Source organism: Manis javanica, chromosome 4 (genome assembly GCF_040802235.1).
Source record: "Manis javanica isolate MJ-LG chromosome 4, MJ_LKY, whole genome shotgun sequence".
Classification (NCBI taxonomy): domain Eukaryota; kingdom Metazoa; phylum Chordata; class Mammalia; order Pholidota; family Manidae; genus Manis; species Manis javanica.
This window is the reverse complement of record NC_133159.1, coordinates 155436705-155464136: the sequence shown is the minus strand read 5'-3', so window position 1 is coordinate 155464136 and position 27432 is coordinate 155436705. Positions and strand designations below refer to the sequence as shown.

The 27432-nt window shown below is 35.9% G+C and overlaps 1 protein-coding gene across 20 annotated transcripts in view; it reads right to left on the bottom strand.

The window, feature by feature from the left end:
- MBTD1 (mbt domain containing 1) overlaps positions 1 to 27432 on the bottom strand; it is a 70724-nt gene that overhangs the window by 18286 nt on the left and 25006 nt on the right. For 12 of the 20 annotated variants that reach the window (XR_005056190.2, XR_005056191.2, XM_017673296.3 and 9 more), the window contains 7 exons: positions 22106 to 22358; positions 14754 to 14893; positions 13300 to 13414; positions 12001 to 12086; positions 2988 to 3105; positions 545 to 679; positions 197 to 285 (listed from right to left, as the gene is read on the bottom strand). Coding sequence is in view for 18 of the 20 variants with exons in the window: in XM_017673296.3 (XP_017528785.3) it covers positions 197 to 285; positions 545 to 679; positions 2988 to 3105; positions 12001 to 12086; positions 13300 to 13414; positions 14754 to 14893; positions 22106 to 22337 (915 nt within the window). In the remaining 2 variants the exon portion in view is untranslated. The remainder of the gene's footprint in view (positions 1 to 196; positions 286 to 544; positions 680 to 2987; positions 3106 to 12000; positions 12087 to 13299; positions 13415 to 14753; positions 14894 to 22105; positions 22359 to 27432) is intronic. The other 8 variants (XM_017673308.3, XM_017673309.3, XM_073235423.1 and 5 more) reach the window with 5 other exon arrangements.

Below are 27432 nucleotides of genomic sequence, written 5' to 3'. Positions count from 1 at the left end.
ACACAAAATCTGTTCAGAATTCACAACAAAGGTCTATAAATAATTTTAATATTGTACTATTAAAAGAACTGAGTGCATTCCATCTTTAATATTGGGCATCTCGTTCACTAAATTAAAACAATTCCTTAAGAACCTTGAAGTTACTACTACTTTTTTTAGAGCTCTCAGTTAACACCTTCTAAGATATGGTCTTTACCTTTTGTGAGAAATCGGGAGGAAGAGTTTTGGCACCAGTAAGTCGTTTCACTAGAAAACCTTTCCAGTTTGTGTATTTATGCTGTATAGCTAAAACAAAAGAAATAACCAGTTATACTTTAGCAAAGAACTGCTTTATAAACTGTTAAAAAATGGTAAGAAATTTCTCTGAAATTTAGAGTATTAATTGAAGTTCTAAATAAAAGTAACAGAAATAGAGAAAACAAGTATGTCTTGTCAGTAGGTAAGGTACTTGAAACCAAAATACATTCTTTTAATTTCTACATTTCTACATACGTTTAATGTTACTATGTGTGAAATTATAGTTAAGGGTAATGAAAATACTTACTTCTAGGAGGAACAAGAGGTTTTCCACTGGCTGCACACCAACCAACTGGGTGGATGTCAGAACCACATATATTGCACCAGAAATCCAGACCAGAGTCATTTTCAAATCCTTCATATCTTAAAAGGGCATTGTAACCTGAAACCAATAAATTGCCACATAGTAAGAAAAAGAACAGAAGCAGGATCTAACCGCTGGTAATGGCTATAAAATGTCAGTGTGCATCTGAACAGAATCATATCCAGAGCTTGTAGCAGACAGCCAGCCCCTCCCCTGGAAATTTCCCTTTAGTGGCTGGCTCTTGGGTGAGTCTGAGGAAGTCCCCAGGTGATGCTTACCACTACTGTGTGTGCAAACTTTGAGAACCTTTTATGTGAATGCCATTCAACTGTTTTCAGAGCATGGCTTCCTCCTTTGAATATACTTCAATTTTACCCACAGTTTCTGAAACTCTAGAAAAGAAGTTTCAGTGAAAACAGGGGTGGGAAAGTTCTACCAGAATGTGTAGTTTTGAGAAGTAAAAGAAAGAAAAAATGAAGGCTATGGTAAGTTAGCCAAACCTTATGTCCAAAGAAGTCCAGTTAAAGTACATTTCAACAGTGAACTTGCCTTGTCCCGCTGATTAGGTGACCCATAATTCTTTAATAATTTGGATGTGGCTACTTTAAGTCTTAACTTCTCTATTTGAAAATAAAATTAGAAAATGCTAGGTAAAAAAGTTCAATGGAACACAAAAGTATGTGAAATTGCTTAAACTCTTTATGCACTAAAAACAAATAGAAGTCTTAGTTCCTAGAAAAAACAAAAAGCATATGGTATATCCTGTTTATAATTCAATAAGCCTTACGTTTGTAATAGATTAAGGTTTAAGACTTTCAGTAGAAAAAAAAAAAGGCCCAATAAATTTGTATTCCAGGCTGGGAGCTAAGTTCACGTGTTAATATCAATGATGAAAATTTATAGCATTAAAACTCTAGTTTTAAAATTCAGTAATTCACAGATTAAGTCATGAGTTTCCCAGCTATTGCTAAGCTCTTAACATCAGGCTCACTTCTAAAATGTCATTATAGTGGCTTAAAGTAAGATATATGATGCAATCAGATACAATAGAAATGTTAAATTGGAGACAGAAGGTATAAGTAATTCTTGGATACTGAATTCACTGATCTTTAGAACTATTTAAATGCAACTGACTTGATAGGAGAGAAAGAATAAGTTATGATGTAGAGAACGATACAAAGGTTTAGAGAATGCTTTTGTAGCTGAGGAAATGTTTCAAGGAAAAGGTGGGAACTGAGGTGGGTAACATGACAAGTTCCACAAAGGCACAGAGGTGACAAAGAACAGGCTGTGTGAGGGAGGAGGGAGAATAGTCTCATTAGAACATATCATTTATGTTGGGGAGCAACAAAAAATTTGGCCAGGGTGTATGGCACAACTCCTCAATAGCTGTAAATGTTGATTACCTTCATCTTTTAAAGACAAAGAAGCCGCTAAAAGATGCCTGAGCAAAAATATGGAATTAAGATCATTTTCAGGTAAGCTAAGTCTTTCAGCAGTACATAGTGAGCCATACGCATGGTGTTTCTGGGAGAAGGGCTGGAGATCAACACTACGAGAGCAGGTTAAGTTAGACACCTCTGTAGGGACTTTTCTCATCTGAGTGGCTGAGAGCTGAGGTACTACAGTGAACCCTAACATTGCTCACTGAGCATCTTGTCATAAATGCATTCAGCATTTGGCAGATGGGAGCTGGCTAAAAAACTAAGTCTTACATTTCTGTGTATCACCGCCCACAGTGTCTAGCACAGTAGATACCTAATACATTTATTCTATGAGCAGTAAGGTAAAGAGGACTAGGGTACATGGAAGCAGTGGGAATGAAGAAAAAGGAAGAACTCAAGATGTGTAAAATCATCAACATGGTTTACTTTTGGTATTATGGACCTTGTCACCTTCTTTTTAGCACCTCAACTTTTCGTTACTTTTCAAGGTATTTCCTTATACCAGGGGTTGGCAAACTGTATTATGGCCACACATCTGGCCCATGGCCTGATGTTTTTTAGTTTGTGATCCAAGGATGGTTTTTACATTTTTAAATGGTTCAAAAAAAATCAAAGGAGAAATCATATTTCATGATATATAACAATTATATAAAATTCAAATTTTAGTGCCCCCAAATAATGTTTTACTAGAACACAGCTGTGATTATTCATTTATGTATTGCTCTGGCCGCTTTCATGCTACAATGATAGAATTAATAGTTGTGGCAGAGACCGCATTGCTCACAGAGCTGAAAATATTTACTGTCCAGTTTTTTACAGAAAAAAACTTTGCCAACCTCTGCCCTATTATCACATTTATTATTTATTCAGCAACACTTGCAAAACTTATAAATATGCTTTCTTACACATTATGAATGTAAATTAGTATGCGTGCTTTTCACCTGCTAGTTTTATAATTCCAGCAATCCAGAAGACTTTGGCAGGTAGGCTGCAGTCTGTATTGGGAACTTCTACTCTTACATTTTCTGAGATGTCACCCCAGCAGGTCCCCATAGGTGCCTGTCATATAAAAATTATTAAATTATCATCTTAATATAAAGCCGAGAACACGTAATTCATAATTAATATTTCCATTATTGATGTTAATACTTAAACTGAAAATGCCATTTAATTCATTCATTTTTCTCTGAAAATGTTAATGGTTATTCCCCTTTTTCATAGAGTTCTTTTTAGAAAAAGCTAGTGTCAAGGTCAAGCTCAAGATGAAGAGAATTCACATGTATTGGAATAGATCCATGTCAACACTGTTCTAATATGAGACTTGAGCAGCAATTTCTGTAAAAGCTGAATCACAAACTTGATAGACTTCACAGGATAAGATGCTCATTATTTTTAATATACACTAAATAAACATACTTTACCTTAATCTCTAATTTTAAGAGATCTAGCCAAAGAACAGAAAGAAAAATAATCCCAATCAGGAAGGTGGTTTCCAATGGTGTCGGAGAAACAAAACTTATCTATAATTTCAAATGAAGTTAAAATTCATAGAATAGAAATATAGTCTGTTAAAACAGACATGTGGCAAAAGCACTGGATAAAGGTATTAAAAAAGTGGAGTTGAGGAATTTTTAAAACTCATACCATGGTAAATTGTTAAATAATTTATCACTTCTAAATTTCTCATGCAGGAACTACTATAAACAAAGAGAAAACTTTCAATGTTAGAACTGGTAATCAACAGCCTCCACACTAAATGGTTACAATGGGGACTCAGAAAACTGAGTAAGTAATACCATGAAGTAATTTCCCCAAATCTAATGTATATTACCAAATGACAATTTCCATTACATTTTAATCCTTAAAACTTGAGGCCATTTACAATTACCTGGAGTTTATGAAATAGTTAATTAAATCAAATAAGCAAATTTAGGAATATAAATGATAATACTAAATGCTAATATAAATGTTAATACTAAACACAGTCACTGTGGCCCTTCATAATCAGCTTCTCATTAAATATAATTAGTACCTTGATCACAGAGGGGAAGATCAGGTGAGGTTATAAAGACCTGATAATAGGAACAAATCAGGAAAAGACAAAATAGCTTTAAAGCTCAAAGATGACCAAAGACATCTGACATCTAAGAGTTACACAAACTAACCAATATGAACACAGGGCAAATGTTTTCCATGCAAGGCCTTTCAACTTTGGTGGATGCTAACCCAACAGGAGGATTAGCCTTAAACAATACTCAACCCCTACCCTCTTGGGGTTCATGAAAATTCTGAAGGAGAGGAAGAAATGTCTATTAATACTTAAATAGTGTAAGTCTGGAAACCAAACAGAATCAATTTATGGCTATTGCTTCAAGTAGGAAGCATGAATATACCCCAAAAATTTGGAGACAGTGTACTATCTCAACTATTTGTGATCCTGGAAAGGTACACATAACTATTTCTCTGAGCTGTGCCAAAAAACCACATCCATTTTGACTACCTCTTTCTGCTTTTTTTGAATTGAAAGACTGGACTCTTCAGGTTCTGCTATCTCCCCCTATATCATTCTAGACTGTAGGGCCATCCCTATTGCCAGCAGTATGACCAGAAAAGAAAAAGGCTGGAAGGAAAATAGTGACATCGAGTAAGCTAAGATATTAACTCTTTACAAAGACCATGTATTCATTTCTATGAGGATGAACCAATTAGAGTAGATAGGTGCAGTTACACATATGCATTAAATAATGTTTGGCTGCCAAATCTTGTAGAATGGGTTTATTTTTCATTAGGAAGAAAGAGGCATGGTTATGCTGACAAGTTAAGGTTAGGTTGGCACACTGCTAAGTCAATTTGGCATATAGGACTCCCCTTGGAGCTAGACAGATGTCATACTGCCATAATTTTTTTAAGCTGTAACAACTGTTTGGAGAAAATACTTCTAGTCATTTTTAATTAAAGAAAATAAGGTCTCAAGCTCATTTAAAAAATCAAGTTAATGCTCACTTTAATCAAGTTTGGGGGTATCATGTTTGGTTCCTACAGTCTGGATTGGTATAGGAGAAAGTAGCAGAAAGTGACATTTGTTCTTGCCTGTAAAGTTGTGGTTCTGCTAGGCACTCTTAAACCAATCCATATGGTTCACTATAAGAAAAAAAATGAAGAAACAAAAACAACAAAAAAGAGCACGATAGTTATTGCATAGTATGTGCTCAGTGTGTTCAAACAATAAAGTAATTTCATAGATTATCTGTCCTTTTGTTTAAAATGAATATTCTTAAGTATAGAAGACTAAATGACCCAGGGCTTGACAGCCATCTTCATTCAAGTCATCTGTCTTCTCTTGCTGGCAGGAGGGAGACCTCTGAAAGTCTGGATTGGCATAGCATGAACTAGCAGAACCATAATTTACAGGTAACAACAAATTTACCTTCCAGACTCAGGGCGAGAGGTCCACCTCAGGCTCCTCCCAGATCAGGAAGATCTGCTTCACCACTTCCTGCTCCAGGGCCACTCGTGAGGGCTATCTGGGAGCGATTCTCCTTCCCTGCAAGGTAAGCTGTCATCAGGTCCTGCAGGTCATGGCCAAATCCAAATGCTGAGGGCTCCCCAGCACGAATGTATGAGAACCTTCACTCAACTGTCTATAAGAAAATAACTGGGTGGGAAGTTTTATTTTCTGCACTTCAAGAACATTCCCAGATAGTCCAATAGGCAGGATGGCTAGTATTTAAACTCTCAGAGGGCTGATACACTACACTTGATGCTTATGGCAGAAATACAAATCTTCCACAGAGCTGCCAACCTAGAACTTTCCATAACCACCCACAACCTTCTCTATCAACAGAGATGATGTGGGTGGGATTAGCCCTGAAGTTACACACAGGTAACCAAGAAAGAATCTATCCCAACAATGATATGACAAATGTACAAAAAGCCACCACTGAAATATCTTAAGATTATAACATGTGATTACTAAGTGCATTTAGTAGAGAAGGATGAAATATTATTTGAGCAAGAAGAGGAGAAAATGTTACAGAAAGATAGTAAAACTAGTAACTACTACTTGATGGGATTGGTAGAAAGTAGAAAAAGGAAAAAAAAAATCTGTTTCCTCTTTCTCCAGAAAGTCCACTCACCTACTGAGTTGATACCAAAGTCTACTTTTTGAGTGGTGGCAGCAGGGAGATGGGAGTGCTGAGAGACTGTAAAAGGAAAATCGGATGCTTGGGGTGGAAGTAAAAATTAAGAATAATAGAATTCAATGTATAAGTAAAAAGGGATAGGAAGCAGTAACTATTTTCCATATATTTTTTTAAACTTATTAAATGAATACTGTTTAAGAATTAGAAGATCCTAATGGAAAAACAAGATCCATTTTTGAAACAGATAAAAATTAAGAAAATCATCTAGATTTTAGATATTCCATAAAACAGAAAAGATGATTTTTACTATATTAAGAGTCCACTTCCTTTCCACAGAAAATCTATTTTGTGACAACAACACTCACAATAACTAGCAAGTGCCAGGAACTAACTTAAGTTTTATTTCCTGAAATTATAAGATCTATGTTGACATACAGAAGATTCTAACTTAAGTTAAAATAGACACAGAGCACATTTATTTTCAACTTTTAATGGAGCCACGTGCATGTGCGGTCAAGACTGGGGAAACAAACAAAAAATATACCTGTGATACATGTTGCAAAAGAAATACTGATAACTTTATCCTCTCACAACAGCTGGCATACAGGTCAAGTATCAGAGAGAGGATTAGAATGTGTATTTATGAAGACAAGATGAAAAAGTGTTAAGTAAACTCAGCTTTAAAGTTATGGTATGCATGTTACAAGACCTTTTTTAAAGATACAAAACTACAACTATTTTCAAGGGAGGAAAAAGTAGGGTGGTTACATTTCAGGCCTTGCCAATGACAACATCAACAAGACGGCAGAGCACATAGGGCAGGTACCAAAGAAATCTGTGAAGCTCGTAATGATAACCGAAGGAATATCATGTTAGTTTCTGTATGTTTCATGTACATTTGATATTAGCACATTTTGAACTGTGCTGTTAAGCCTGGGAGAGAAAAGTTTTACCTGATTTTTTTTAATAAGGCAAATAATGGGATTAGCATACTACAATTGAAAAGATTAGTCTTCTGCTGGCGAGGATGTGGAGAAAGGGAACCCTCCTACACTGCTGGTGGGAATGTAAATTAGTTCAACCATTGTGGAAAGCAGTATGGAGATTCCTCAAAAAACGAAAACTAGAAATACCATTTGACTTTCAATCCTACGAATTTATTCAAAGAAAACAAGATCCTTGATTCAGAAAGACATATGCACCCCTATGTTTATCACAGCACTATTTACAATAGCCAAGAAATGGAAGCAACCTAAGTGTCCATCGGTAGATGAAAGGATAAAGATGTGGTACATATACACAATGGAATGCTATTCAGCCATAAGAAGAAAACAAATCCTACCATTTACAGCAACATGGATGGAGTTAGAGGATATTATGCTCATTGAAATAAGCCAGGCAGAGAAAGACAAATACCAAATGATTTCCCTCATTTGTGGAGTATAACAACAAAGTAAAACTGAAGGAACAGAATAGCAGACTCACAGAACCCACTAATGGACTAGCAGTTACCAAAGGGGAGGGGTGGGGAGGAACGGAGAAGGGGATTAAGGAGCACTATAATCAGCAATCACAATATAGGTAGGTCATGGGGAAGGCAGTACAGCCTGGAGAAGACAAGTAATGACTTTATAGCATCTTACTACACTGACAGACAGTCATTGCAGTGGGAGACGGGGGGATGGGGTGAGGACTTTATAATATGGGTAAATGTTGAAACCACAATGTTGCTCATGTGAAACCTTCGTAAGATTGTGTATCAATGATACCTTGAAAGAAAAAAGAAAAACGACAAGACTGCAGTCTTCAAAAAAAAATTAAGAGTGTTTTAAGGCTAAATGTTTTGCATACACACAGATCAAGTGGAGGGTCCCTTGGGTTCAGATATAAATTATTAAAAGAAGAAACTAATCTTTGAATTTCATTAGTATATTAGTGAGCCTAACAGGCATATGGTACTACAGTAGTATTTTGGAGATTTTTCTATAGTGAGGTTAGATATGGATACTATAGGCAGGGGATATGAAATAATATATATATATTGGTCTCTGCCCCTGGTTCCTGGTACAGGGCTCTTAAAAACCTTTGTTATCTCCTAATTGATTAGAACACTAGGAGAACCTTTGTTCTTGTGTTTGGTCTTTGACCCTGGTTTCTGACACAGAGCTCCTAAATCCTTTGGAATTTCTTGGGTGACAGGAATGTCTTTTATTCTAACAAGGTAATTGTTGGTGGGCTCCTAGATAGCTTCTGAATGGGAACTGGGCAGAAAGGCCAAGCTGTGATTAGAAGCTTGGAACTTTCAGCCCCACTCCTCCAACCTCTGGGAAAGGGAGAGGGCCTGGAGACTGAGTTAATGCTCTATCATGCCTATGTGATGAAGCCTCCATAAATACCCTAATATATAGGGTTCCAAGAACTTGGCTGGTGAACTAGTAGAGGTGCTACGAGAGTGGTGTACTCAAAGAAAGTATGGAAGCTCCATGCCCCTTACCATATATACCTTGTCCTATGTACCTATTCATCTGGCTGTTCATCTGTATCCTTTACTATATCCTTTATACTTTATAATAAAGCTAAGTAAGTGTTTCCCTGAGTTGTGTGAGCATATTCAGCAAATTACCAAACCCAAGGAGGGGGTGTCATGGGAACCCTGATTTAGAGCCAGTTGGTCAAACGTAAAGATCCTAGGACTTGTGACTGGTGTCTCAAGTGGGGGCTATTTTGTGGGACTGAGCCCTTAACTTGTGGGATCTGAAGCTAACTCTACTAGCATCAGAGTCAAAGGTGAATTGTGGGACACCCAGCTGATGTCAGAAAATTGCCTGATGTATGTATGACCCACATACTTGGTGCCAGAACTATTGTGTGGCAGTAGCATGCAAGTGAAGGGGAAACACAGGAGTGTTTTTCCTTTAGGGGCTTAATTCAAAATGGTATCACACAAAAAAAGACTGCATTATGAAAAGCAGATTAAAGTTTAAAGTTGAAAATTACCAACCAGCTACTGAAAAAAGTAGCAAGAGTTTTTTCACTTATAAGAGATGAACTAGATGAGCTAGAATGCCTTATAGCTTTGTAAGGATTAATTAAAAGTAACACCACCTTATTTATTGATTTAATTAAAAGTGGTATTACCTAATTTACTGGTTTCCAACCTCAGAGACTTCCAAGAGTCAGGGGGCCAAGGCTGTCCACCATGCTGTCCTTACCACACCAATCAGTGCACCTTCCTCTTACCCTAGCTATGTTTATTAAGGAAAAGGAGAAGTTTGATGCTTAAAAAAAAATCTGAAAACTCCTACCTAGATAAAATAAAAGATGTATCAAGACATATGGCAATCACACTGTACAGATTCCTGAGTAGATATATTTAATGATAGTTAAGGCTCAATTTCCATTGCTAATTATAAAAAATGTCAAACATTGTTGTGATTGAGTGATGAAGAATAAACCGATATGCATAATTACAGCAATTATTAAAGATGATGTAGTCCTATGCTGTATGTTACAGGAACTTCATGGAAAGAAGAATTCTACTCTTGAAATTCTATGATTTTAGAACTGATCACAATCATATTTAAGTGATGGAAAATATAAAGTGTTTAGCTGGGATCCTTACTCCAGGACAAGCCAGGTCAAAGAAGCAAGGCAGCCAAGGATCTGATGCTGCCTCCACCCCAATGCCTGGTTCAACCAGGACAGTTCTGCTTCCATGTTCCACAGTGGATCTTTTGCAAAGTTGTGCTTGAAAAAGAATCCCATAGGAACAGGTGAAGGCTTCCAACCTGTGGTTAATCTGGAGACAAGGCAGACACAGAGTCTGGAAGCAGTCCTCCCAATGAACCAGTGTTAGAGCAGGTGTTGTCTTAGACTGGAAGGCCTTTGTTAAGAGGCAGGACCTTCTGCTCCCAAGCACCTCCTGAAAATAGTTTTTTCTAAAGCTAAAGCCAGTAACTCTCCTTGGTAACCTAGAAAACTATCTGGGGGAGAACTGTAAAATGTCAACTCCAAAGCACAAAACCAAGTGTAGCATGAGGTCTAAACTAAACCAATGGTTACACGTGAAGATGCTGCTAAGGAAGAAAGCAAACTCATTTGTACTAAAATATACTGAAACATTACCAATATAAATTTTTTTCCTATTTGATAAGGAGAAGGCAGTAAAAAAGGGTAAGTGGAGAAGGAAAGCACTAGATGACAGAGGCCTGACTTCTGAGTGAGAAAGAAGTGGCCCCACAGGATCATTATTACTACTATGGCCAAGTCTAGCTGCTGGAATCTTTTGTCAGAAACTTTAATCTTAAAAAAAGTGAAGCTGAAAATAAAGTCAACCATTTTCATTATTTAGTGATTTTCTTGTGAAGAACTTTAATTTAGTATTACTATTCAAAGATATAGAAATGAAACAAAATATTACACTGTTGGGACTTTGAAATGCTACTTAAAAAATATCTTGAGTACTTAGGTAAAACAGCTTTAGAGGGCTTATGATAATAAAACTTAAAAATCAGAATACTAAAATAAAGATAGGAAGAGAAAGGCTATGCAGGCGAAAACGAATGTTCTAGAATCTGAGATGAGTTATGAAACTGAGAACACTTAACCTAACTCTGAGCTTCTCAGTACCAGAAGGAACTATGGGAAGGGGAATTAAAAGATTTGCTTTGTAGTTCTCTTTAAAGCTGTTGTTGCCATATATTTAATGCATCTCATAAGTGTGACACTACTAGCAACATTATAGTAAGATAAATCACTTACATTGAGAAAAAAGTACCTATGATTCCAGTTAGGTTGGTTCAGATAGTTAGCATGCCACGGGTAAGGGATTAACACTTGTATTTTCAAGAAAGGAAATTAGCAAATTAATAAACTTGGCTTTAGTTTATATTTCTACCAAAGAATTAATATGCTTGACCTTGATCAAGATCCTTTATTGGCCATGAATGAATGAAAATTCATTTGAATTTCCACAGTAAGAACTCAAGCTCAGTTTTATTCACCTGATGTTATGTAGAAGTAAGCCCCTAACAAAATGTTTGATATAAGCAAAACTTCATTCCTAAAAAAATTTCCTAAAATCCGTGTTCTTGTTATACATGGTCAGTAGCAGACAGAACATTTAGATATAAATTAAATTTGTAGAAGGTTAAAAAAAGTATTGGAGAGAATTAATCACAGATAATTGAATAAAAGGAAAGGAATAAAAAAAGAACTTTTCACATACATTTTTAACACAATTCTGAATTACTTTAGATGCTTTGTAACAATCTACTTACTAAAAAGAACATCTTGAAAAGGTTTTCCACTATATATACATTGCTTATGCCAGCCGCCAATACTATATTACTAATAGTTTCTTTTTTATTTTGTAACTTTTGGAGACAAAAAAAAAAACTGGAAGAAAGATCCTTCCTTTTTTGAATTATCAGATCAGATCACAAAGAGTCAGGTAACATACACAATGGAAGGTTTCTCTCAGGTTGAACCATATGACATTGCCAATATGCAACTATTTTCGATATACAAAACCAGCAATTTTAATATCATTCAACTTAATATGATAATTGGATGAGACCAGTAATTTTTCCTGTTTAAAATAATTTTGAGTTACAAATCTCTTCATAGGAAGCTTCTTATAAAACAAAGTATATTTAGCAATTAATAAGTATAATAATTAACAAAAGGAACGTTTACATTACAATGTATAAAATAAAGGATTTCTAAGGATAAGATGATTAGGTGTTATGGTTTCTTCAGATTTAGACAGAAACTAAGCATTTCAATACAAGGTGAGAAATTCCATACTCACATGCTTAAAGCAGGTAACTGGAGCAGCTATAAAGCTATTGCTATTGATGTAGTTACCCCAGCTGAAACCTTCCATGGAGACTGCTGCTGAAAAAAATTGATTTAGACATTATAATTCTCAAATTTTTCATATTTTAAGAAGGCCATTTTTAAAAATGTAAAATGATATAAAATTAATTTATCACCTTTAGAGAAAATACTTTTTTCTGTAAAGTTGAAGAACTTCTCTAAATAAACATAACTTTAGCATATATCATATTTGCAAACCAACAGCAGTTTAAGTCTTCTATATACAACTTAGGTTCCTTAGGAAGTGAAGGGAGAAGAGCTCTCCAGTTATAGGCAGCAAAGAACAGCCGAGAGCAGAACTGTTCAGGGTAACAAACACTGCTATGGTGGGCTGCTTTTGTGTTTTTATTCCCATGCAGCTCTTACTGTGCAGTGAGATTCCTGTCCAACACCTACTGCCCAATACCTACGGTTTTTCACTGCCTCGCTCCCACTTACCTCCATGCCTTTGCATACCTGTTAAGAATCTGTTCATTAGGAATGGTCCTATCTCCAACCTCTTTTTTAAAAATATTTTTTATTAAGGTATGATTGGTATACATTATGAAGGTTTCACATGAAAAAACAATGTGGTTACTACATTTACCCATATTATCAAGTCCCCACCCATACCACAGTGCAGTCACTGTCCATCAGTGCAGCAAGATGCCACCGATCCACTATGTGCCTTCTCTGTGCTACACTGTTCTCCCTGTGATCCCCCACACCATGTGTACTAAACATAATACCCTTCAATCCCCTTCTCCCTCCCTCCCCACCCACCCTCCCACACCCTTCCCCTTTGGTAACCACTAGTTCATTCTTGGAGTCTCTAAGTCAGCTGCTATTTTGTTCCTTCAGTTTTGCTTCATTGTTTCCAACCTCTTCTTATTATTACTTTTTCCTCCCCAATCCCTTTGAAAACTGCAAAATGTCCCACTTCTTTGCCCATTATCTCCACAATGTTCCCCACCATCCACAGCATAGAGAGATCAGTACATAAAAGATAAATAATAAAATAAATAAAAAATATTAAGATTGCCACAGCATCTTTAGGCTTGCCACTGGAACTTGTGAACTCAACTAACTATTCACTCCTAGAGTAATATATTGAAACCAAAACCATCATCAGGAATCCTAGCATCACAGTGGGCTAACAGTGCACAGAAATAGCTTAGTTAACAGAATTAAAATGAAGCTAGATGAATGAGGATCAAATACGCCACACCTCTATTATATTCATCCGTATTACCTGCTTTAGTCTTTGCTTGGTTTTGCAAGGTAGCTTGATACTGAGCATACGCAGCTAGTTTAGCAACTAAAGGTTGTTTCTGAAGAACTTTTGCTTTCTTTGTTGGAGGCTTACCCTAAAACAAGAAGAGTTAAGTAAATAGGATTCTTTTACATTCCCCCCAAAACACCAGAACTTAACTTGAGTGCATACTACTCATTCTGCTTAATTAAACATTGAAGGTTTAGAAAATTATTAAAGCAGAGGAAACACAAGGAATTTCAACATGAGAAATATTTTCTGGAGTTCTGCTACAATGTAGTTACATCTAATATGGGTAGTGGAGCTGGCAAGACTAAAATAGCAATATGCAAATTAATATGTTAATAAAAAATTACATCCCACAGTATGTTAAAGTATAGGCTGTGGTGGATACTTGACTCCTTCTTATACTAGATAAAACCAGTGGTTATTCACTCATGCAGGTTGCCAAGCATTGCTATTTATTTGGTAAGAGAAGATAACTGAATATTTAAAGAGCAAGTGACTGAGGTTTTTATACCTTTAGTGCTAATGCAAAAGATCAATGACAAAATGATCAGGGGCCAAATTCACAGTGTGACAAACTGCCATCCATTTGGGTACAGACCACTGCTCAGGATCTTTAGGTACTGTCTGTCTGAAATATAGAAATACATCTAAGTGATGTATTTCCTTAATATGGGGGATTCAAATAATCCTTTCAGTGCTATGTAATGATCACAATAAGTTAAAGGAGAATAAGCAAAATGTGATCACTCAAATAAAATATATTACAAAAACCAGTTACATAATGCTTTTAAAAAGTTGTTTATATGCTACGATAGTGACAACTCAGTCAAATAGTCAAATCTCCAGTCATTTTGTAGGTACTGATGTAAATTTAAGAAAGATAATTTTCTTTCTATATCATGTATGTTTTCAAAAAGGTTAGTTGGGTTAACCAAATACATTTTTTTCAAATGGGTTGCCATCAAAAGTACAAAGCAAAGGTGATGAAAGATAAAACCAAAGGGTAAATTATTTACCCCCAAATACTAAGAGTATATATCTTGATGTTAACTCAAAAGAAACAAGGGGGAAAAATGGCTTCAATTTTTGTATTTAAAAGGTGTTTTAAATACTTTATTTATAATTTTTATATTTATTACATTATTATTCATATTATACTTTATTATTAACAGGGATAAGGATTTTTAAATCACCGACATGAACGATTCATAGTTTATTTCAGATAGTATGCTTTGTCTATTTATGATAGCTGTTCAATTTTAAATACTGAACAAATTTTGGGGCTCACGTATTTCCTAAAAATGTGGTATAAAATTTGGTAACTGTTCAATTGGGCAGAGGTGGAGTACAGTGAATCAAAATCAGATGACGAATAGTGAAGCCACAGAAATAACAGATATTAAAGAATAAGAAGGTTTCTGTACCGTTACCTGAAGTCTGGCCAAAATGCTTGCCTTCTTGGAGTTTGACGAGTAACTCCTTGAACATGAAACACTGCAGAAACGCTTTGTTTTAGAGTAAAAAGCATCTCGCACGCCAACCATCCCACACATTTCGCAGGTAGCTAATTAACAAAACAAAAACAATGGTGTACAATCATATAGTAAAAGCAATTTTTATCTAATAATTTAATTTCTCCAGTTATCTAGAAGTTTTAATTATTATTTTTCTAACAGATAAAAAATTTCTTCTGTTATATGAATGATAGCAAAGCCCACATAAAAGAAGAAAATGGTATGATACCATGGCTAGGGGCACAGGGCTGATCAGAGTTCAAGGTTTGAAAGGCTTTTAAAACCGGTCAAAAGACACACAAACATGGGTCAGATTCAACTGGTATTCCCTTAGCACTCACCATGTGCCAGGCATTTCCTTATATGCTATGAGCTCCAGTATTTGAAGGATTATAAATAAAATATTTAAAGAAGTGTAATTCAACTGAGGCAAACTGCAGCACAAGCCTTTAAAATACTCTAAAGATTGAGACCTAAATAAGATATGAGAAATGGACAACATTCTAGAAAAATACAACCTTCCAAGGCTGACCCAGGAATAAACAGAAAATATGAACAGACCAATTACCAGCAAATGAATTGGTAATCAAAAAACTACCTAAGAACAAGACCCCTGGACCAGATGGCTTCATCGCTGAATTTTATCAGACATTTAGTGAAGACCTAATACCCATCTTCCTTAAAGTTTTCCAAAAAGTACAAGATGAGGGAATACTTTCAAACTCATTCTACGAGGCCAGCATTACTCTAATACCAAAACCAGGCAAAGACACTACAAAAAAAGAAAATTACAGACCAATATCCTGATGAACATAGATGCAAAATTATTCAACAAATTTTAGCAAACCAAATAAAAAAAATACATCAAAAAGATCATCCATCATGATCAAGTGGGATTCATCCCAGGGATCCAAGTATGGTACAGTATTAGAAATCCATCAACCATATCAACAAAAAGGAGAAAAACCACATGATCATCTCAACAGATGCTGAAAAAGCGTAAGACAAAATCGAACATCCATTCATGATAAAAACTCTCAACAAAATGGGTATTGAGGGCAAGTACCTCAACATAATAAAGGCCATATATGACAAACCCATGACCAACATCATACTTAACAGCAAGAAGCTGGAAGCTTTTCCTTTAAGATTGGGAACAAGACAAGGATGCCCACTCTCCCCACTTTTATTCAACATAGTTCTGGAGGTCCTAGCCACAGCAATCAGACAGCACAAAGAAATAAAAGGCATCCAGATTGGTAAGGAAGAAGTTAAACTGTCACTGTTTGCAGATGACATGACATTGTACATAAAAAGCCCTAAATTTACTCTAAATTTAGCTCTAAAATTACTAGATCTAATATCTGAATTCAGCAAAGTTGCAGGATACAAAATTAACACACAGAAATCTGTGGCATTCCTATACACTAACGATGAACTAGCAGAAAGAGAAATCAGAAAAACAATTCCATACACAATTGCATCAAAAATAATAAAATACTTAGGAATAAAACTAACCAAGGAAATGAAAGACCTATACCCTGAAAACTACAAGACACTCATGAGAGAAATTAAAGAAGATACCAATAAATGGAAACACATCCCGTGCTCATAGATAGGAGGAATTAATATAGTCTAAATGGTCATCCTGCCTAAAGTAATATACAGATTCAATGCAATCCCTATAAAAATACCAACAGCATTCTTCAATGAACTAGAGCAAATAGTTCTAAAATTCATATGGAACCACCAAAGACCCCAAATAGCCAAAGCAAAGCTGGGGGAACTGTGCTCCCTGACTTCAAGCTCTACTACAAAGCCACAGTAGTCAAGACAATTTGGTGCTGGCAGAAGAACAGACCAATGGAACGATGGAATAGACTAGAGTTCAGATATAAACTCAAGCATATATAGTCAACTGATAAACAATAAAGGAGCCATGGACGTACAACAGGGAAATGACAGCCTCTTCAACAACTGGTGTTGGCAAACTGGATAGCTACATGCAAGAGAATGAAACTGGATTGTTTAACCTCATACACAAAAGTAAATTCGAAGTGGATCAAAGACCTGAATGTAAGTAATGAAACCATAAAACTCTTAGGAGAAAACAGGCAAAAATCTCCTGAATATAAACATGGGCAACTTTATCCTGAACACACTCCTTGGGCAATGGAAACAAAAGCAAAAATGAACAAATGGGACTACATCAAGCTAAAAAGCTTCTGTACAGCAAAGGATACTATCAGCAGAACAAAAAGGCATCCTATAGTATGGGAGAATGTATTTGTAGACGACATTTCCAACAAGGGGTTAACATCCAAAATATATAAAGAACTCACATGCCTCAACAACCAAAAAGCAAATAACCCGATTAAAAAGTGGGCAGAGGATATGAACAGACCCTTTTCCAAAGAAGAAATACAGATGGCCATCAGGCACATGAAAAGATGCTCCACATCGTTAATTATCAGGGAAATGCAAATTAAAACCACATGAGATATCAACTCACACCAGTTAGGATGGCCAGCATGGAAAAGACTAAGAACAGCAAATGCTGGCCAGGATGCTGAGAAAGGGGAACCATCCTATACTGCTGGTGGGAATGTAAACCAGTTCCACCATTGTGGAAAGCAATATGGAGGTTCCTCAAAAAGCTAAAAATAGAAATACAATTTGACCCGGGAATTCCACTCCTAGGAATTTACCCAAAGAATACAAGTTCTCAGATTCAAAATGACATATGCAACCCCCTATGTTTATTGCAGTACTATTTTCAATACCAAGATATGGAAGCAACCTAAGTGTCCATCAGTAGATGAATGGATAAAGATGTGGTTGGTATATATACACAACGGATTACTGTTTAGCCATAAGAAAGAAACAAATCCTACCATTTGCAACAACATGGATGGAATTGGAGGGTATTATGTTCAGTGAAATAAGTCAGGCAGAGAAAGACAAGTACCAAATGATTTCCCTCATTTGTGGAGTATAACAACAAAGCAAAACTGAAGGAACAAAACAGCAGCAGACTCACAGACTCCAAGAAGGGAATAGTGGTTACCAAAGGGGACGGGTGTGGGAGGGTGGGCGGGGAGGGAGGGAGAAGGGGATTGGGGTATTATGATTAGTACACATGGTGTGTGTGGGGTCACAGGGAAGACAGTGTGGCACAGAGAAGACAAGTAGTGACTCTGCGGCATCTTACTACACTGATGGACAGTGACTGCAACGGGTATGGGGGGGGCAGCTTAATAATATGAGTGAATGTAGTAACCACATTGTTTTTTCATGTGATACCTTCATAAGAGTGTATATCAATAATACCGTAATAAAAAAAGTTGTAATAAAAAAAAGATTGAGACCTACAAAGGGCCAACTCCTGTAAAAATGTTATGGGCAATACAAGGATATTTTCAAGTTTTCTTCATGGGACAGGAAGGAAAGGATAGGTCTAAACCTTAAGGTAGGTGCCCTATTATTAAGTGATTATAGAGGGAAACAAAATTCTACTACCGAGCCTCTTTCGTAAATTAGCATAATGGGCAATAATCTGAAAGGCAGAATTAGAAGAATAAGGATCACAAGAATTTAAGTTCAAAAAGATAAAACATATATATATATATCCAGGATAGGGATTGCTGGGTCACATGGTAGTCCTATTTTTAATTTTTTGAGGAACTCCATACTATTTTCCATAGTGTTTGCACCAATTTATATTCCCACAACAGTGTATAAGGGCTCCCTTCTCCATGTCCTCACCAGTATTTGTTCTCTCTTATCTTTTTGATAACAGCCTTGCTAACAGGTGTGAGGTGGTATCTCATGTGGTTTTGATTTGTTATTTCTGATGATTTGTAATGCTGATCACCTCTTTCACATTGGCCATTTTTATGTCTTACTTGGAAAAATGTCCATTCATGTCCCTGGCCCATTTTTCATTTGGATTATTTGCTATTTTGCTACTGAGTTGTATGAGTTATTTATATAATTTGGATATTAACCCTTTATAAGATATATGGTCTGCAAATATTTTCTCCCATTCTGTGGGCTGCCTTTTCAATTTATTGTTTCCACTGATATGGAGAATTTTTTAGTTTGATGTAATCCCACTTGTTTATTTTAGCTTTTGTTCCCTTATCCAAGAAATCATTGCCAAGACCAATGTTAAAGATCTTTTCCCCCAGTATTTTCTTCTGGGAGTTTAATAGTTTTAAGTCTTAACATTTCAATTTTTAATCCATGTTGAATAAATGTTAAGACAGAGATCCAATTTTCACTCTTTTGCATATGGATATTGTTTTACCATATTATTAAAGAGACTATCCTTTCCCTATTGTGTATTCTTGGTGCCTCTGTCAAAATTTACATGACTGCAAATCAGTATCTCAAAGAGACATCTGGACTTTCATGTTCATCACAGCATTATTTACAATGGCCAAGATAAATGGAAACACCTAAATGTCTCTGACATATGGCTAAAGAAAATGTGGTGTCCATATATTATTCATTATAATGGAATACTATTCCGCCATAAATAAGAAAGCCTGCCATTTGCGAGAACAGGGATGAACCTGTAGGGCACTGTGCTAAATGAAATAATGCGAGATTGAGAAAGACACATACAATATAGGGTCACTTATATGTGGAATCTTTAAAAAAAAAAAAAAGCAAAATGTCACAGTAACAGAGAACAGAATGGTAGAACTAGTAGCTGCCAGCAGCTGGGGGGGGGGGGGGGGAATGGGGACATACAGACCAAAGGGTACAAATATTCGATTTTAAGAAGAATAAGTTGTGAGGATCTAATAAATAGCATGGTGACTATAGATAATGATACTGTACTGCATGCATGAAAGTTGCTGAGAGTAGATCTTATGGTCTCTTCCACCCCATAAAGTTTTAACTATGTGAAGTGGTGGCTGTGTTCATTACTTTGATTTTGGTAATCATTCCACAATATATATAAAATCATTACACTGTGCACATTAAATATATACAATTATAGCCATCAATTACTCAATAAAGTTGAAAAACAAAAACAAAGTAACATGGCAAATTTCTTCCAACAGCTAAACTGGAGGGATTTGTAGTTTAATCTACTGGTTAAACTTCCTAGGCTGTCTAAGGGTAGGAAAAACTTACTAGGCTGTCTAAGAGAAGTAAAAAACTGAATGGTTTTGTTGTGAACACTGTAGAATACATTACTAAAAAGGGTTGTGACCACCTAGATAAAACAGTTATAGATCCCCAAGGGGATAGCAAATGTTTGTCAAGAATTATATATAAAACTAGAAATCTCATTCTAGGATGTAAGCTACATCAGGGCAGGGACTTCATTCTGTATTGTTCATTTCTGTATCTCTAGTATTTAAAACAGAGTTTAACATATATAAAACTTCAATAAACCTTATTTTCCTTTGTGATAAGATTGCCAGACTGGTATGTTATAACTAAACCATGGAAAGAGTATATACTAATAGGAGTTAACACACCTGATAAAATCTCTCATGTAATTTTGTCAGTAATGATAGAGAAAAAATTCCGTAGGAAACACTTAACGTCAATTAAAAAAAAAATTTTTTACCATATGTACATCACAGTGGTTGAATAGTCCTTCTTCCCATCTCCCCATTCCTGTTCACTCCCCTCCCCCTTGGTAACCACTAGTTACTTCTCAGACTCTATGAGTCTGATGCTGTTTTGTTCCTTTTGTCTTGCTTTGTTTTTATATCCCACAAATAAGTGAAATCATACGATAAATTTGTCTTTCTCTGCCTGTCTTATTTCACTAAGCATAATACCGTCTATCTCCATCCATGTTGTTGCAAATGGCAGGATTTCTTTTCTTTTTATGGCTGAATAATATTCCATTGTGAACATGCACATCTTCTTTATCCATTCATCTACTGACAGACACTGACATCTTGGCTACTGTAAATAGTGCTGTGATAAACATAGGGGTGCTTATGTCTTTTTGAATTAGGGATTTTGTATTCTTCAGGTAAATTTCTAGGACTGGAATTACTGGGTCAGGCATCCAGGTCAATTTTAACTGGTTGGATGACCACACCTAGTAGGTCTTGATAAATGAAGTTTTTGATATAGCCTGCAGGTTCTGTACCAGGACCTGAACTGTACAACTTTTTAATAAAAAGACTAGAATTGGACCTATTATCAAATCTGCAAATGACATAAAAGTGCAGGATTAGATGACACTACATTCAACATTAGATAACACAATTAGGAATCAAAATTTTCTAAGACTGAAATTTAGTAAGAAAAATGTTACACAGAGTGAGTTACGGTCTTACACCTTGAGGTTTAAAAAAATAGTTGCAAAAGCACAAGACTGATTTAAATTGGTTTAGTTCCTGTGGTCAAGACCAAAGGGTTTCAATTATTTGTAAAATCAGTACTAGATTCAAAAAAGTAAGAAGTAATTTTGGTGACATGAATAGAAACTGTGTCCTGAAAAAGGGAGACAAAGGCTACCTTCTGCCCTAATTACAGAGGTGACCAAACATTTGTCTGAGGTATTTTCCAGATGTGGAACTTGTGGTCCTAAAACCAGAACAGTCTTGGACAAATCTGGACAAGTTGTCTCCCTAATATCACATAATGGGGAAGTAGTCCTAGAAGAAAGTGAGCAGGATTTAATGTAGTAAATAACTGTTATACTACTGGGAAATCACTGAAGCAAACAGGTTTACTAAGCATGTTCCAGCATGAAGAGGTGTCACCAAACAGGGATTAGAATTATTCTGTGTACTTTTAAAAGGCAAAATTAAGACCAAAAGACAAAAGTTAGAGCAAGGATAACTCTGGTTCAATATGGAGAATATTGTGGTTATTAAAAATACCCTATCACTGGAAGTGTTAAAACAGAAAACTTTACATGGGGAACTGTTGAATAGGAGGGAGACTTACCTGCAAGTCTCTTTCACCAAGTCTACGATCCTACACATGTCAGTCCCATAGGGATTTACTTAGTTACTGGATTTAAGTCCACATTAAGTTTCTCAACAGCCTTCTGTTTTTATGTTGTTTTATTTGCTTTCCACCAGAAGTTGGTAGGCAGGCAAAATAAAGAGATCAAACACAAACCCAGTGATCTTATCTAGAACTATAAGTTTTAGACTGTTTCTTCAAGTTGCCCTTTAAAAATTCTAAGAAAGGGAAAATACTGAAGAAATGGAATCAAAACATACTCTCAAACATAAAGCTGTGTAACAGGTGAAGAATGGGTAAATACTTACCCATGCCAGATTTACCATCTGGGTATGTGTAGACTTGTCCATTGTTTTTGATGATCGGGAGATTAGAAGGTAAAGGAGCGACTTCTTCTTCACTCTCCTCAGAGCTGGAGCTGCTACTTGTGTCCTCACTGCAGCTATCATAACCGTCAAACATCCCGAATGAGTCTCTTCTCCTTTCGTATTGTGAAGAATGTTCAGTCTTAGAAGAAATCAGCAGCACATGACACAGCATTCATATACACCCCTGAAAAGACTTAGTTCAAATTTTGGTAAATAAGATTTGAATAATGAAAAACTAGCATTAAGAAATGAAAATTTTATCATGAAAGCTAAACATTTGCACCAGAATGGAGCTGTCCGCTTTTAGAGGCACAAATCCATTAGCTACCATCTTAGCTCATAAGAATAACAGTAGTAATGGAAAGAACACTGAATGGGAATCAGATCATCATGTAATTTAAGTTTTCCCGTAAACTAGGTGTGGCACTTCTCTAAACAAAAGGAGAGTAGATCAAATGATTAAAAAAAAAAATTGGTGAAATACACAAAACTTGATTTCCTAATTTGTCTTTTATCTAACATGAATTTCTATAATTTAGAGCATCCAGGAAATACACAGATGCTTTTAAAAATCAATCAGTAAGAGTTACAGAGGGATTCACTGAGCATTTTAAATATAAAGGTAAGTTTTAGATATTAATGATTTCAAAAATTATAAAAGATTAACCTACTTACATATGTAACCCTACATTATTTCTTTCCCTCAACACAAACACTGGTTTAAAAAATTCCAATATCTCAAGCTAAACATTATTTCCTTTCGAAGGAAAGGCACCATAATTATCTTCCGTGAGTGCTAGTCATACGCTCCTCCAAAAATCCCCTCAAACTAATACTGCCACTCCAATCTTTTCTGAAATAAATCCTAACACTAAGTTTAGTGAGAATAAAGAAGAGAAAAAAATGAAATGATACTTGAAATGAAAAAGTCAAACCAACAGTATACATGCAGTAAGTTACACTTACAGTGAAAAACTATCAACCAAAGATATCTTTAGTTTGGTACCTTTTCTTTATTCTTCTGCTTTAGTTAAATTTTTTTTCTATCACCCTATGCTTTATGCACAATTTCTTTTCTGGCTAGTTTGACTTCTTAACATGACCAAAAACAAAGCTGAAATCTATTGTCCAAAGATAGAAAAGACAGACCCATCCAAATGCATCTCTTAGTTTTTGTGGAATAAACTGTCATTTTGGGGTATGCTAGTATGTTTATTGAGATGGGAAACTGATTCTCACTTGTATCAGGTATAATTATGAAAGCAACAAAACTAGTTTCTTAATCCATACAATGGCAATACTAAACACCAACATGAATAAAATCCTTCGGGAAGTCTCCTTGGTATGCACCTATTAGAACACGTTCTAATAATATTTCCACAACCTGCAACCTTTTAAATCCTTTATTTATTTACTCACAGTTTCTATATCCAACTTTTTATAGTACTTTTTTTTAGAACTCTTTTAAATAGTTTTTAAAATTATTTTTTAATTAAGGTATCATTGATGTACACTCTTATGAAGGTTTCACATGAAAGATGTTGTGGTTACTACATTCACCCATATTATAAGTGGCCCCCCCATACCCCACTGAAGTCACTGTCCATCAGTGTAGTTAAGATATCACAGAGTCATTACTTATTTTCTCTGTGCTACACTGTCTTCCCCATGACCTCCCCCAAACCATGTGTACTAATGATAATACCCCTCAATCCCTTTCTCCCTCCCTCCCACCCAACCCTCCCCAACACCTCCCCTTGGGTAACCCCTAGTCTCTTCTTGGGGTCTATGAGTATGCGACTGTTTTGTTCCTTCAGTTTTGCTTCGTTGTTATGATCCACAAATGAAGGAAATCATTTGGTATTTCTCCTTCTCTGCCTGGCTTATTTCGCTGAGCATAATACTCTCTAGCTCCACCCATGTTGTTGCAAATGGTAGGAATTGTTTCTTTCTTATGGCTGAATAGTATTCCATTGTGTACATATACCACTTCTTCTTTATCTACTCATCTACTGATGGACACTTAGGTTGCTTCCATATCTTGGCTATTGTAGATAGTATTGTGATAAACATAGAGGTGCATGTGTCTTTTTTGAATCAGAATCTGGTTTTCTTTGGGTAAATTCCTAGGAGTGGAATTCCCGGGTCAAATGGTATTGCTATTTCAGTTTTTTGAGAAAAGATACTGCTTTCCATAGTGCTTGAACTAATTTACACTCCCACCAGCAGGGTAGGAGGGTTCCCCTTTCTCCGCATCCTTGCCAGCATTTGTTGTTCCTACATTTTCTCTGTTGGCCATGCTAACTGGTGTGAGGTGATATCTCACTGTGGTTTTAATTTGCATTTCCCTGATAATTAGCAATGTGGAACATTGTTTCATGTGCCTGTTGGCTATCTGAATTTCTTCTTTGGAGAACTGTCGTTCATATCCTCTGCCCGTTTTTTAATAGGGTTATTTGCTTTTTGGGGGTTGAGGCGAGTAAATCTCTTTATATATTTTGGGTGTTAACCCCTTGTCGGTTATGTCGTTTACAAATATATTCTCCCATACTGTAGGATGTCCTTTTGTTCTGTTAATGGTGTCCTTTGCTGTACAAAAGCTTTCTAGCTTGATGCAGTCCCACTTGTTCATTTTTTATTTTGTTTCCTTGCCCGGGAAGATACATTCAGGAAAAAGTTGTTCATGTTTATATTCAAGAGATTTTTGCCTATGTTTTCCTCTAAGAGTTTTATGGTTTCATGACTTACATTCAGGTCTTTGATCCATTTTGAGTTTACTTTTGTGTTTGGGGTTAGACAATAATCCAGTTGCATTCTCTTACATGTAGCTGTCTAGTTTTGCCAACGCCAATTGTTGAAGAGGCTGTCATTTCCCCATTGTATGTCCATGGCTCCTTTATTGTATATGAATTGGCCATATATGCTTGGGTTTATATCTGGGCTCTCTAGTCTGTTTCATTGGACTATGGTTCTGTTCTTGTGCCAGTACCAAATTGTCTTGATTACTGTGGCTTTGTAGTAGAGCTTGAAGTTGGGGAGCATAATCCCCCAGTTTTATTCTTCCTTCTCAGGATTGCTTTGGCTATTCAGGGTCTTTTGTGGTTCCGTATGAATTTAGAATGATTTTCTCTAATTTGTTGAAGAATGCTGTTGGTATTTTTATAGGAATTGCATTGAATCTGTAGATTGTTTTAGGCAGGATGACCATTCTGACTATATTAATTCTTCCTATCCATGAGCACAGGATGTGTTTCCATTTAGTGGTATCTTCTTTAATTTCTCTCATGAGTGTCCTGTAGTTTTCAGGGTATAGGTCTTTCACTTCCTTGGTTAGGTTTATTCCTAGGTATTTAATTTTTTTTGACACAATTGTGAGTGAAATTGTTTTCCTGATTTCTCTTTCTCCTTGTTCATTGTTAGTGTACAGGAATGCAACAGATTTCTGTGTATTAATTTTGTATCTTACAACTTTGCTGGATTTAGATATTAGTTCTAGTAGTTTTGGAGTGGATTCTTTAGGGCTTTTTATGTACAATATCATGTCATTTACTAACAGTGACAGTTTAACTTACTTACCAATCTGGATGGCCTTTATATCTTTGTGTTGTCTGATTGCCGTGGCTAGGACCCCCAGAACTACATTGAATAAAAGTGGGGAGAGTGTGCATTCTTGTCTTGTTCTTGATCTTAAAGGAAAGGCTTTCAGCTTCTCACTGTTAAGCATGATGTTGGCTGTGGGTTTGTCATATATGGCCTTTATTATGTTGAGGTACTTGCCCTGTATACCCATTGAGTGTTTTTATCATGAATGGATGTTGAATTCTGTTGAATGCTTTTTCAGCATCTATTGAGATGATCACGTGATTTTTGTCCTTTTTGTTGATGTGGTGCATGATGTTGATGGATTTTTGAATATTGTACCATCCTTGCATCCCTGGAGTAAATCCTACTTGATCATGATGCATAATCTTTATGATGTTTTTTTGAATTTGGTTTGCTAGTATTTTGTTGAGGATTTTTGGATCTATGTTCATCAGGGATACTGGTCTGTAATTTTCTTTCTTTGTGGTGTCCTTGTCTGGTTTTGGTATTAGAGTGATGCTAGCCTCATAGAATGAGTTTGGAAGTATTCGCATCTCTTCTATATTTTGGAAAATGTTAAGGAGGATGGGTATTATGTCTTCACTAATGTTTGATAAAATTCAGCGGTGAAGCCATCTGGTCCAGGTTTCATTTTTAGGTAGATTTTTTATTATTACCAGTTCAATTTCACTGCTGGCAATTGATTTTTTTAGATTTTATGTTTCTTCCTAGGTCAGTCTTGGAAGGTTGCATATTTCTAGAAAGTTTTCCCCATTTCTTCTAGGTTATCCAATTTGTTAGCATATAATTTTTCACATATATTTTCTAATAATTGTATGTCTGTGGTGTCCATAGTGATTTTTCCTTTGTAATTTGATTCTGTTTATGCGTATCCACTCTTTTTTTCTTCATAAGCCTGGCTACAGGGTTTATGTACTTTGTCTATTTTCTTGAAGAACCAGTTCCTGGTTTCATTGCTGCTATTGTTTTATTCTTCTCCATTTTATTTATTTCTGCTCTGATCTTTATTATGTCCCTCCTTCTACTGACTTTGGGCCTTATTTGTTCTTCTTTTTCTGGTTTCACTAATTGTGAGTTTAGATTTGTCTTTTGGGGTTGTTTTTCTTTCTTGAGGTACACCTGTATTGTAATACACTTTCCTCTTAGAAGGGCTTTTGCTACGGCGCACAGGTTTTGCGGTTTTCAGTTGTTGTTTTCATTTGTCTCCATATATTGCTTGATCTCTGTTTTTATTTGGTCATTGATCTATTGATTATTTAGCAGCATGTTGTTAAGCCTTCATGTTTGTGGGCTTTTTTGCTTTCTTTGCATAATTTATTTCTAGTTTCATACCTTTGGGGTCTGAGAAGCTGGCTGGCACGATTTCAATCTTTCTGAATTTACTGAGTTTCTTTTTGTGGCCAAGTACGTTGTACGTATTTTTAATTAGATTAGATAGAGTACTAGCGAATTATATATATGAAGTGTAATCAATTTATCCTAATGTAAAACTTAATATTTATTTACTGTAGGAGGGCTTAGCTGGGAACTCCTGTATCAGACCAAAACCTCTCAGTAGCTACAACGCCAATGAAAAGGTGGGTGGGAAAAAAACCTGACTACATGCAAAGGGGACCTAATAAGGGAGAGTCTTCTGCCCAGGCTCTGGGTGCAGCATCTTTTCT